We start from the raw sequence: 12,210 nt of genomic DNA, 5'->3' as shown, positions 1-12,210 counted from the left end.
AAATAGCGAATTGATAGGATATTAAGTTGGCTATTATCGAATTAAGACGTGAACAAGAATAAATACTCACAAATTGCTTATCGTATCCCTAAGTTATATTTTGAGGAAAACACAAGGATATCCTGGCTGAACAGTGGAGTTTTGTTGACCAACATTAGGCTGATTTAGCAACAGAACGGGGACGTCAGTGGCGACGGCGCGCGCAGAATAAACACCAATGAGAATTCAGAATAGAATAGACTCCACTCTTTTCTTCTCTATTCTATTGGTAGTTTTGATGCACGCGACGTCGCCACTGACGTTCCCGTTCTGTTGCTAAATCAGCCTATTGTTTCGAACAGGGATACTGGGAAAGGATTCTATGAATGCAAAGTCGAACAAGAGTCACTGAGGCTCTCAGTGGCCTGAGCTGCAGTTCCACGAGGCGAATGAGATGCCTAGTTCACCTCAGGGTTATACACCCAATGGTGTGTTGTCGTACCCATTTCTTCACCGGGGCTTATAGTTGTTCAAAAGCTTACCCGCGATTAAATTAATACAAAACCAGACTTGAATTTTGCCAATGAAAAGAGCCTTGTAATTTTATGCTGATAGAAAGCAAAAATCTTGGCAATTTTTTGCAGGCTAAAAGTCTTGGGGAGAGTTTTTCTGATCAGAACTGAAACAAGTTTCGCGTATGCAAAGATGTGCGCACGTGATGTTGTCTCCAGTTTTGGGCTTGCGCTGCTGAACAATTCTGGGCCAACCGATTGGTTTCAGAAAGATCGAGTGTTTCTCTATCAATTTGCGAACTTGCCTCAGCACAGTCACAAATGGTCTTAAGGCGCTCGTAAACGAGAAAACAATGTTGCGGAAACATTGTTGCGGAAGTACATGTTTCCCCGTTTGCGGCCGCAGGACGAACAGGACAAACATTTGTTGCAGAAGAAAAAATGTTTCTTATTTTGTTCACAAACATTTTTCTTCTCCAACAAATGCTTCCTCGTTTGCACGCCGATGAAGCATTTCGGGAAAAAATGTTTCCGCAACAATGCTGTTTCCCCGTTTGTGGGCGCCTTTAGATACACTTTACGCGCGGGGGGTCCCACTTTAACGCATCGGGAAAAGTCATGTCACTGCGTTACGCTGCGGCTGCATGCACGCGACGGGACATTTTCGGGCAAACATTGGAACGTTATTCTTGACCAGTTTGTTTTGGATTCCTGGGGTTGGTAGTTTTACAACACTCCATATAATTATTCACATCATTCAGCACGCGCTGACCGAGTGATATTTCTTCATTTTTTGTCTTTGATATTCCCTCTGCGAACGAAAATATCAACAATTTTGGCGGACGTATACAAAACATGGACCCCAGGTTCATGTACCACCCCTGTGGACCTGGTCCATGGACCCCTTCATGGACCCGGCCCGGTCCATGGACTACCCCTGTGGACCACCCCTCGTTTTGTAAACTCAATATGTTTTAAAAGCAGTAAAATCGTTAGACGAAAAGGAAAGGGGTTTTGAGGGAGGGTAGACCCTTGGGGTGGGGGGGGGGGGGAAGGGGGGTGTTCAGGGTCAGGGCCAGACGTCCTGCCTGAACTGGGATAGTGACGCGTAATATATAGCCTCTCCTATCCCTGGAAAAGTGATCGCCGCTGTGCCCACAGCTCGCTGTCGATCATGCATATGACCGCTCCTTTCCGCTCCTGTCTGTAGCAGCACCTTCCCGGGGCCCCTCCTGTTTTCACAGAGACTGCTGCAGATGCGACCGAGTACCCGGCGGTATAACTGGGCGATGGGCAGACCGGGCTCACATTAGCCTTGGTTGGCAGTCAGTCTAGGAGAAGGAAACCTCTGCTGGACTACTGGACGCGTACGCGTGTTGGCCCTGGGCTCGAGAGGTGATACAGGATCCAGCAGCCGTGCCCCAGCCTAGGTTACTGCTCCTGTGCCTCAGGGGAAGATTTTTGAGCCAGTAGCTAGGAGAAGGACACTCTGATGTAAAACCTACAGCCTGGCAGTCACCACGGCCGTCTCAGCCTGCTGAGCCACTGTGGAAGGACATCCAGGGCCTAAAGAGTCGGATCAGTTGGCGCGCACTGACTTCCACTTTAAAACTACTCTGCGCTGGCGGGAAGAGGAGAAAGTCCTACAGCGACGAAGAAGGGAAGAAAACGACAGGTACAAGATGGTACTGGGAGTCGCAGTCTCAACTCTGCATGTAGGCGGCTCAGATGTATGGGTCGCTAGTCTGCTGACCTGAGACAACAGCAGCTTTCGGCAGCACTCTGGGCGACCAAGCAGTTTTTTCTAGAGATAGTAATGCTTGCTCCACAAGGAGACGGGCCTAGAAAAGGTGGTACAAACAAAGCTTGTCTCACCCTCACCTGGTTGGCTAACTGCGGCCAACAGGCATCTCATCAAGCGGTGGAAACAAAAGAAGAAAACGTGAAACGAAGACAAAAAGTCTCAAGCTAGCATGTTGGAATGTTCGCACCATGCAGGATTCTGATTCTACTGACCGCCCACAGAGGCGCACAGCTTTAGTTGCCTGAGAGCTGGCTCGACTGGACATTGACATTGCAGCTGTTAATGAAGTAGCTTCGCTGAGCAAGGGTCCCTGACAGAACATGGTGCAGGCTACACTCTCTACTGGTCCGGTAAAGCCGAAGACGACCTCAGACTATTCGGTGTCGGATTCATGATAAAGAACTCTGTCACCAGCAGGCGGGAAAGTCTCCGTCTTCCCCTGAGAGGAGATCAGTACGCTACGATCATCAGTGTCTATGCCCCAACACTCCAGCCCGCACCTACGACGAAGGAAGCCCTCTACAGTGAACTGAGGTCCCTCCTGCAGAGAACGAAAGACGCTGACAAGATCTTCATCTTAGGCGACTTTAATGCACGAGTAGGCAGAGATCACTCCATCTGGCCAAGAGTACTTGGGCGACACGGTATCGGCAACTGTAATGACAGCGGACAGTTGCTCCTCGAACTTTGCTCAGAACACTCCCTGATCGTCACCAACACCTTATTTCAGCAGAAAGCCAGGTTCAAAACAACATGGAAACATCCGCGCTCCAAACACTGGCACCTACTGGACTATATCCTTGTGCGCCAGAAAGACGTGAATGATGTGTTGCATACCAGAGTCATGCCAAGTGCTGACTGCGACACGGATCACAGACTAGTCCGCGCAACTATCAGACTGACGATCAAGCCTGCAGTGAAGAGAAGAAGCCCACAAATCAAGACTCTTCAAGTGAACCGCCTCCACCAGCTGAAGGAGGAGTTCCAAAGCGAACTCGAGAGCAAGTTTGCCCCCACTGAAGACATAGAGACAGATCGAGAGAAGATGTGGCAAGACCTGAAAGACAAGCTGCAAAAGACAACAGCCGAAGTAGCAGGGTTCTCATCCAGAGAGAGCAAGGATTGGTTTGACGAAAATGATGAGGAGATACAACAGCTGCTCCAAGATAAGCGCTCCTGTCACCAGAGAGTATTGTCAAACCCCGGCAACCAGGAGGCGAAGTCTAGCAACAGGCAGGCATGCAGTACTCTACAGAAGCAACTCCGCAAGATCCAGAACGACTGGTGGCTAGCGCTGGCTCAAAGAACACAGCTCTATGCAGACACAGGGAACAGCAGAAGCCTGTTGACACTGTGCTGGGAGAAGGGAGAAGTACTAGGAGATCTTCGTGACGTAGTGATAGTGTCCATGTAAAAGAACAAGGGAGAGAAATCAGACTGTTCAAACTACAGAGGTGTCACCTGCTCTCCATCGTGGGCAAAATCGTAGCCCGCGTGTTACTGAATAGACTCATTCCAGCCATTGCAGAGGAAGTTCTCCCACAGAGCCAATTCCGCGCTAACCGAGGCATCACAGACATGATCTTCGTTCTTCGTTAGATCCAAGAGAAATGCAGAGAGCAGAATATGGCCCCGTACTCAGCCTTCATAGACCTCACGAAGGCGTTCGATAAGGTCAGCAGAGACGGTTTGTGGAAAATCCTGAGCAAGCGTTGGTGCCCCCCCGCGCTTCCTCGCCATCCTACAGCAGCTCCACATAGGCCAGAAGGGACAGGTGAAGCACAGCGGCGAATTCTTAGACTCATTCCCCATCGAGAACGGCGTAAAGCAAGGCTGTGTGCTAGCCCCTACTCTCTTCGCGATCTTCTTCAGCATGATGCTTCGAGAAGCCAAGGAAGATCTGCACGAGGGCATGTACATATGGTTCCGCACCGATGGAAGTGTCTTCAACCTGCGTCACCTCGTTGCCCGCAAGGAGAAATTCGCTGTTGTCAGCACAATAAGAGAGAGGACTTTTTTTTTCTACAATTAAAGAGGGGGAATTCTTATTAAACGTTTAACATCGATTCCAATTATTATTTGCTTCAAGCACAGTCCGGTCCCGACTCTCAGCTCTTTCCAGGAGCGCAAGGATTGATGGGTAGGTTTCTTTATTCGCATCATTCCCCTCTCTGCCACAGTTTTGGAAATTTCCCAAGGAATGAGAAGTACCTTTTGTAACGTTCTCGTGACAGTTCTTGGCTTGTTAAAAATGGGCAGCGAAGGTGAGGAAAAACGTTACTAAACCTGTCTTTGTTTTCTGTGAAATAATCAGTATAATTCGTTTTCCGAATCGCTCACTTCTTGGCCAACTCCTTCAATGATATGCTTTGAGTTCGATAATGCAGCGTCATTCGATTCTGCGTCATACAAAGCTTACAAACTGAAAGGGAACCGTTATCTTTCCCCCCTGAACAGGAATTCAGAAATCAATTGTTGTTTTTCATGTTGACATCGCTCAGTCGTGTTTTTATCATTTAAGTTGAAATTAAGTGACAAACTTTGCCTCTTCCTCCGCGATAAGGTTTGACGTTTGCGTTGCGTGACATCTGTCACGTTGGTGAACTACAATCTTGGGGGAGAGGGGGCATTTCTGTTCCATTTTATTCTTGATTGTAGATACTTACGTACTTACGTAATATACGTAAGATACGTAAGATACTTACGTGTACTTAGGTACATACTTACGTAAGATTGTAGATACTTACCCCTCGCGCCTGAGATGGCCAAATGGTGCCTGGGACAAAAGTGGACACACAATTGAGTACCACTACGTCATCACCAGAGGCTGTAATTCGTTCATTGAACACAGAGAAGAATGGACCCACCACCGTCAGGGGAAACACTTTACAACACTTTAGGGCCAAACAGATGAAAGCCAGTTGTTTTATGTACCCTGAGTATATCATTTGCAGTGTTAAGTACTAATCTGCACTTCTTGGAGAATAGTTATCTATTAAGGACTGTCAAGGAAGACATTTTACATACATGTAGTATAGATCTTCAACTCTCCAATTTAACACTTAAGTCATGTATTGTGTCCCACATGACTGTGGTGGATCCATTCTAGCGGGAATCTACTAAGAATGACAACAGCTGGCATGTCCCAATATTTGCGCAGTTGTCAATGAGGCTAAGGCCTAGTTTATGTGTCGCGCTATCGTCTAATTTAATTCAGACAAATTTAATTCCAATTAAATTTGTCCTTCCGTCGACATAAATTATCCCGTGGTTTTACATGTCGAAATTAATGGTTCGAATTATGGTTGAATTTATTTGTCAGCCGGAATGCAAATTATATACCTGGTCAGAGGTATAATTAATAATGTACGAAAATAATGTATGCATTTCATTCGATGCGACGCTGGTGCAACGGATAAACTGATGACACTTTAAAGATATTAAAGCGTCTAGGACGAATTTAATTTAACAGACGAATTTAACTCGTTTTAGACGTTGCTTTATCGTCAAATTTATTTTAAAGTAGGACCTGGAATTAAATTTGTCTGAATTAAATTTGACGATAGCGCCACATATAAACTAGGCCTTAGAGGCAAACACTGGTCCTAGGCAACCAACAGTGCTTCAAATATTTGAGTTTAGAGAAGGAAATGATTTACAAACGTTAAGGTCAACAGCAGAAGGTGTCAACCTTTTTGTGCAATGGAAGGTCAACATTCTCTCAAGAATGACAAACATCACACAAAGAGGAGCAGATGGATTAGATTTGTTGTATTTTATATTTCTTCTGGCCTTTGTGTCACTGGTAATATGAAGCTCTTGAGATAATAAAATGTCAAAATATTTCTGAACTGTTAATCTTTAGTTTAGAATGATAAATTTATCTCACTACCACTCCCAAGAGTGCCACTCATAGATTTTACTCTGTCTAACGCCAGACGATTTTACTCGTCAATGGGGAACACCACAGGAGTGAAAGGGTTAACAACAGCTAGATTCACTCAAAAACTATGTCCCCATTAACCCTTTCACTCCCAAGAGTGCCACTTATAGATCTTACTCTGTCTAACGCCAGACGATTTTACTCGTCAATGGAAAACCCCACGGGAGTAAAAGGGTTAAGGATATCATTTATTGATACAGTATATGCTTTTTGCCCTGGAAATCAAGGACTGATTTCGACACACTTTGTGCACACGTTTCTTGTGCTCTTTGCTCTTTTTCTTGGAAAGACATTGCATTTGAAGGCTGTTTATTTTATTTGTAGCAACGAAAGAAGATCAAGAATTGTACAAAGTTGTATTTACTGATAAAGAACTGAAAGAGAGACTCTCTCCTCAGGAATACTATGTAACTCAGAAAAGAGGAACTGAAAGGTTTGTTGTAAACAGTACGACTACAAATTGCACTCACCCTACAGGCTTGTGCAATTTTGGTTGTCTTTGAAAAAAATTACTTGTGCTAAGCCTTATTTATTCCAAATTGCACTCAAAATCATATGATTACCTATACTAATACTACTACTACAGTAACTACTACTAATGATAATGATAATGATAATGATAATGATAACAATTAAAACGTTTATTAGTGGCTTACACTCGTTGATATTGCTATCTTGGGAGATGCTCGGGTTGCAGGTTGAAAAATTGGAGATATATCAGCTTCTCAAGGATGAAATCATTAAAATGTGGGGGCAGAGAAAGTCATTATTGTACTGGTGGTAATTGGAGCATTAGGTGTGGTGAGCAAGAACTTCGAGAAGCATGTTAAAAAGTTTGAAATCGGTGCTTGTGTGGAAATAATGCAGAAGATAGCACTACTAGGAACTGCAAGGTTATTGAGGAAAATTTTGTCTTTGTGCAGTGCATGTAAGACTGGAGAGGAGAATTGGGGACCTTTGTCAACTTGTTGTTGACTGCTCCCTAACGTTTTGACTGGACTGTTCAACGTCTTTGAGTCTAAGAATTTGTTATAAAGTGAATAATAATAATAATAATGATGATGATGATGATGATGATGATGATAATAATAAGACCTGATGTGGTTGTTCTTGATAAGATAGAAAGATCATGTTATGTGATAGATACATGTATCGCGTGCCCTTTTGAGACAAGAGTGCTGGAAAAAGAACAAGAGAAATGGAAAAATACCAAGAATTAAAAAGAGAGATTGGGAAAATCTGGAGCTGCCGAAAAGTAATTGTCGTACCAATTGTCATTGGTGCACTAGGGACGTTCAGCAAAAATTTGAAAACATCGTGAAGAAAATTGGACTAGATTGCACGTTATTACTACAAAAAGCCTCCTTGTTGGGAACGGCAAGAATCTTGAGAAGAACACTAGACACCTAGTTTACAAACCACATTAACAACATATCATGTGAATGAACGAAATAATAATAATAATAATAATAATAATAATAATAATAATAATAATAATAATAATAATAATAATGAAAACTTTATTTGTCTTCAAATACAGTTGTAAATGATTCTCTCTACAAATGGGCAATTAACAACTGGCTACTTGTATACTGTATTTACAAATGAATCAAAATAATGTTGTTGCTTTTAGGCAAATTATGTCAATGTCATGAATTCATCATTTCTAAGAATGTAGAGCATTCGTTGGAGAAAACACCAAGGGAGCTCATGAAAATAATAATAATAATAATAATAATAATAATAATAATTTTAATAATTACAAAACAAGTTTATAAGTTGTACGATTTAGTGGTCCCTGTGGTAATATTATTGGTGCTCTAGGAGCAGAGCATTAGCTAGCCGATTGGCTAGCTTTGTTAGATGTCCATCCTAAAATAGGGGCCATCAACAAGTGGCCCTGTTGAGATTGGCACATATCTTGAGGGAGGTTCTGCCCATCCCATTCCAGTGGTTGTAAACGTACGCGGCAGAGTATTAGTACATGTACCGGAAAAAGTTGTGAGGCCAACCTCAAATGATAATAATATTGTAATAGTGATTATTATTCATGCAAAATATTTCCCCATTTCTGATTGGTTAAAACCACACCCATAATTCACCATAACCAGCTGCTGTTCACCAAATTTGGAAAGAAACTTCGTCATATTGAATCAATGACGTCAAAAGTGCAGCCTGGTGCAGATTATTGAACCTATGACGTCAACAGTGCAGCCCGCTGCAAATTATTGAACCGTTGACCGAAAAAAGCTGGGGACGAGATTGTGTTATTTTTGTTGAGCAGAAAAATGGCTGTGAGTAGGTTTAGAAGTTTGAGGGAAGAAAATATTTTGAATGAATAATAAAGCAATTATCAAATTCGGCTTTCGTAGAATATGAAGAATCCTGCAGATCTCGGAGGATGTTATCTACCTCGGCCTTCGGCCTTGGTGGATAACACCCTCCTCGACCTGCAGAATTCTTCATATCCTACTCAGCCTCATTCAATAATTGCTAATAATGACATTGTGTCAGAAGTGCATGACCTTGAGGCATGTAACTTGCAACTCTTTTTCTTGAAACAAAGCTGTGGGTTTCAGGACACCAATTTTATGCCCAAATATGGATAAGAATAAGATCAAAGCTGCACGCGCTGGAAAATGCATGTGCTATGTTATATCAAAATAAGGAAATTTACAAACTCAAAAAAACCCCAGCTTAGTACCAGAGTTAAATGCTTCTGTCATGAGCTTCTGATTGGGTACAATTTTTATTATTACAAAATAATAATGTAAATCTCTCTCATTTGCACATTCAGGGCATTCACTGGCAATCTTGTTTATAATAAAGAAGAGGGACTTTACAAATGTACTGTTTGCGGGAAGGTCCTTTTCAAGTCAGATACCAAATTTGAGTCTGGATCGGGGTGGCCATCTTTTTGGGACACAGTGGAAGAGGGCAGTGTTCGTAAGATTGTTGACACCTCCCACGGAATGAGAAGAATAGAAGTGACCTGTGCTGATGTAAGTGTTGCAAGCTGCTGCTAAGCTGTCATTAGGGCTGAAGCCCTGGGATCTAAATTTGTCTACAAGCAGGTGAGGTGTGATATTCAGTGCACATCAACACCTTGCTCTCAAAGGAGGTTCTGGTTTGTGACAACAAAGCTAAGGAATACATGTAAATAGGTACTCCTAGTACATGTAGGACGAAGACCTTTATGATGCAAGTTATAGTAGAGACCTTAGGCAAGGACAACGATGATGGCTACGAGAACGTTGTCTAAAAATATTATTTCCTGTTATTACAATAATTTTGCGATTACTCCAAGTCGCTTGGCGTGGAAAGTGTGACACCACATTCCAAGATTAAAATTGGTGAGAACGGTGTGGATATTTAGAGACCTCAAATTTGATCATTTCCCGTCATTGTCAAGACCAGAACATCAAGAAATGTCTCAAAATGTAAAACACACGTGCAGGGCTTGCAGAACTAAATTGCTTTTGCTAATGAAGCCTATTGTTTTGTAGCTTTCTCATAGCTGTCGTCGTCCTTGCTTGAGGTCCCAGTAGTTACTAGTGTGAACTTGGAAATGATCCTAAGCTTGTCCTCCTAATAGAAGTCTAACCTTTGAACTTCATATTCGCCCTTGTCACGCGGCCGCCATATTGTCCCTGGAGATCAAAAAAGCTTTGTTTTACCACGCCAAGCCTCACCCCCATTGTTTCCACTGCGAGGTTTGGCGTGGTAAAACAAAGCGTTTTTGGTCTCCCGGGACAATATGGCCACCGTGTGACATGGGCGAATTACTACTGTGAATGCTGCATCACTAAGCCATATGGAACTTACCTGGTTTACTTTAAATTGACTGAAATGCTCCTAATAAGGTCAAACTGATCATCTGTCATTTATTTATAATGGTTCACTATTGTTTCCTAGTGTGGAGCTCATTTAGGGCATGTGTTTGATGATGGACCAAGGCCAACAGGAGAGCGATACTGCATCAACTCTGCCTCACTCAAGTTTGATCCTTCAAAAGGCAGGTTTTTTTTACAATGGGTTCAAATTATTAGACTGAATGTTGTTAATTAGTTACAAACAGTTTACCTTTACTTTGCGCTGAATGTGAGAGTTTATCACTGTCTCCATCATTGTGATCATTGAGTATCTGACATCACTGCTGTCTTTGTGGTTAATTTTTGTCATTATAAGAGAACAAAGAGGCGAGGTGCGGTGAGGTAATCGAAATGATTGAGGCTGCATCATTGTCAGCACAACTGTCACATCATCTGCCATCATCATCACTGCGTCGTCATCATCATCATCATCATCATCATCGTCGTCGTCATTATCATCATCATCATCATCATCATCATCATCATCATCATCACTGTCCTCGTCATCATTATTATCACTGTCGTCATCATCATCATTATCATCACTGTCAACATCATCATCATCATTATCACTGTCGTCATCATCATTGCCATCATTATCATCACTGCGTCGTCATCATCGTCATCATCATCATCATGGTCATCATCTTCCTGTTAATTGAAAGTTCTGCAATTTGAGAACTTTCAAAACATCACAAGTGACCACGATAATTATTCATGAAATATGCCTGATCAAGTCCATACAATTTCCTATTCTCTAGGTTTTCAAATTTTCTTGGGACATCTTCGTGTCTCAAGAGAAATAGAAAAGAATGATAATGCAATTTTTTTTTTTGGGGGGGGGGGGGGGGGCTGGGGGGTAAACAAAATGTACGTGTACTATGGGATTTGAGAAAGTATAGAATACACATTGGCCTGCAACCAAAGGTTTCTCTCTTTCCTCCCTTGTCATCACAGTCTTTTCTGCGTTCTTGACCTTTCTGTGCCACAATGCATACAAGGTCTTGTCACAGTAACTGGACATCATCTCTCAGTGTCATTGTCACAAGCAATTTCTCCACCAGAATGTTCGCAGGACCTCGTTATTTAAGTAATGTTTTTCAATTGCCTGTATTTTTCAGGTGCTGGTAAAGAAAACAAGAGTGAGTTGTAGTGAAAAATACATCCAAACAATAATAATTTATACCATTTCAATTTATGCAGCTTGTCAGACAGTGTAATGTCACTGAGGATTTACCTGCAAATCTCAGCTCAGAAAAACAGTGATCAATATTGTATTTATAGTGTTGAGAAACAAGTATTAATTTTTTAGGTTTCTTGAAAATACCCTTTGGATTGGCCAGGAGGGTAATATTTCAGTGAACAGAACACATCTTCAAACTTAATTTTGGATAAATCCCTGCATCTCTTGCCAGAGATTGCGTTAGTACTCACACACAAGATCTTCCAGTTCATACCTGTACTTTTTTGTTCACACGTAGTTGGATTTGTGCACGTTTGTGAACGATGATCATCTTGCAAAAGCTTTGATGTGCAAAAAAGACACTTAATGTTATGCTGTCGTTATTGTTTTACGGATTTACAAGGATAACATGCTAACTAGCTATGGTTTTTGAACACGTTTCTCAGGATCAGTATTTATAGGTGGGGAGAACAAAGCCTACCACAAAACTTGGAGCTCTGTGCTCTTCTCTTTTGAAACTGTGTGTTGCCTCTTTACTTCCATTTTGGTTTTTGAAGACCATTGTTGTTGGTCCAGCAAGGAAGTCAAACCCACAACCTCCCCCTCAGTCTTTGTCTTGGTCCAGCAAGGATATCAAACCCACAACCTCCCCCTCAGTCTTAGTGTTGGTCCAGCAAGGAAGTTAAACCCACAACCTCCCCCTCAGTGTTAGTGTTGGTCCAGCAAGTAAGTCAAACCCACAACCTCCCCTCGGTCGTAGTGTTGGTCCAGCAAGGAAATCAAACCCACAACCTTCCCCCTCAGTCTTAGTGTTGGTCCAGCAAGGAAGTCAAACCCACAACCTCTCCCTCAGAATACTGATAACTATATCCAATCATAAGGCTTTATAAAAGCTGCTCTTACGAAAGACAGAAGTC

General features: G+C 42.5%; 2 protein-coding genes across 4 annotated transcripts in view; both read left to right on the top strand.

The window, feature by feature from the left end:
- The first annotated feature begins 2,686 nt into the window (after window positions 1–2,686).
- On the top strand, window positions 2,687–3,709 carry LOC138055878 (craniofacial development protein 2-like). The gene has a single exon (XM_068901746.1). It carries the CDS (start codon window positions 2,687–2,689, stop codon window positions 3,707–3,709), a length of 1,023 nt encoding a protein of 340 aa, XP_068757847.1.
- Window positions 3,710–4,465: 756 nt separating this feature from the next.
- LOC138057043 (peptide methionine sulfoxide reductase MsrB-like) overlaps window positions 4,466–12,210 on the top strand; it is an 18,229-nt gene continuing 10,484 nt past the window's right edge. For all 3 annotated transcript variants that reach the window (XM_068903051.1, XM_068903050.1, XM_068903049.1), the window contains exons 1-5: window positions 4,466–4,559; window positions 6,563–6,671; window positions 9,036–9,240; window positions 10,154–10,253; window positions 11,232–11,252. In XM_068903051.1, coding sequence (XP_068759152.1) covers window positions 4,496–4,559; window positions 6,563–6,671; window positions 9,036–9,240; window positions 10,154–10,253; window positions 11,232–11,252 — 499 coding nt within the window. In that variant the 5' untranslated portion in view covers window positions 4,466–4,495. The remainder of the gene's footprint in view (window positions 4,560–6,562; window positions 6,672–9,035; window positions 9,241–10,153; window positions 10,254–11,231; window positions 11,253–12,210) is intronic.

This window comes from Montipora capricornis, chromosome 7 (genome assembly GCF_036669925.1).
Source record: "Montipora capricornis isolate CH-2021 chromosome 7, ASM3666992v2, whole genome shotgun sequence".
Taxonomy (NCBI): Eukaryota; Metazoa; Cnidaria; class Anthozoa; order Scleractinia; family Acroporidae; genus Montipora; species Montipora capricornis.
The sequence above is the reverse complement of the archived record's forward strand: the minus strand, read 5'-3'. Positions and strand labels throughout refer to the sequence as shown.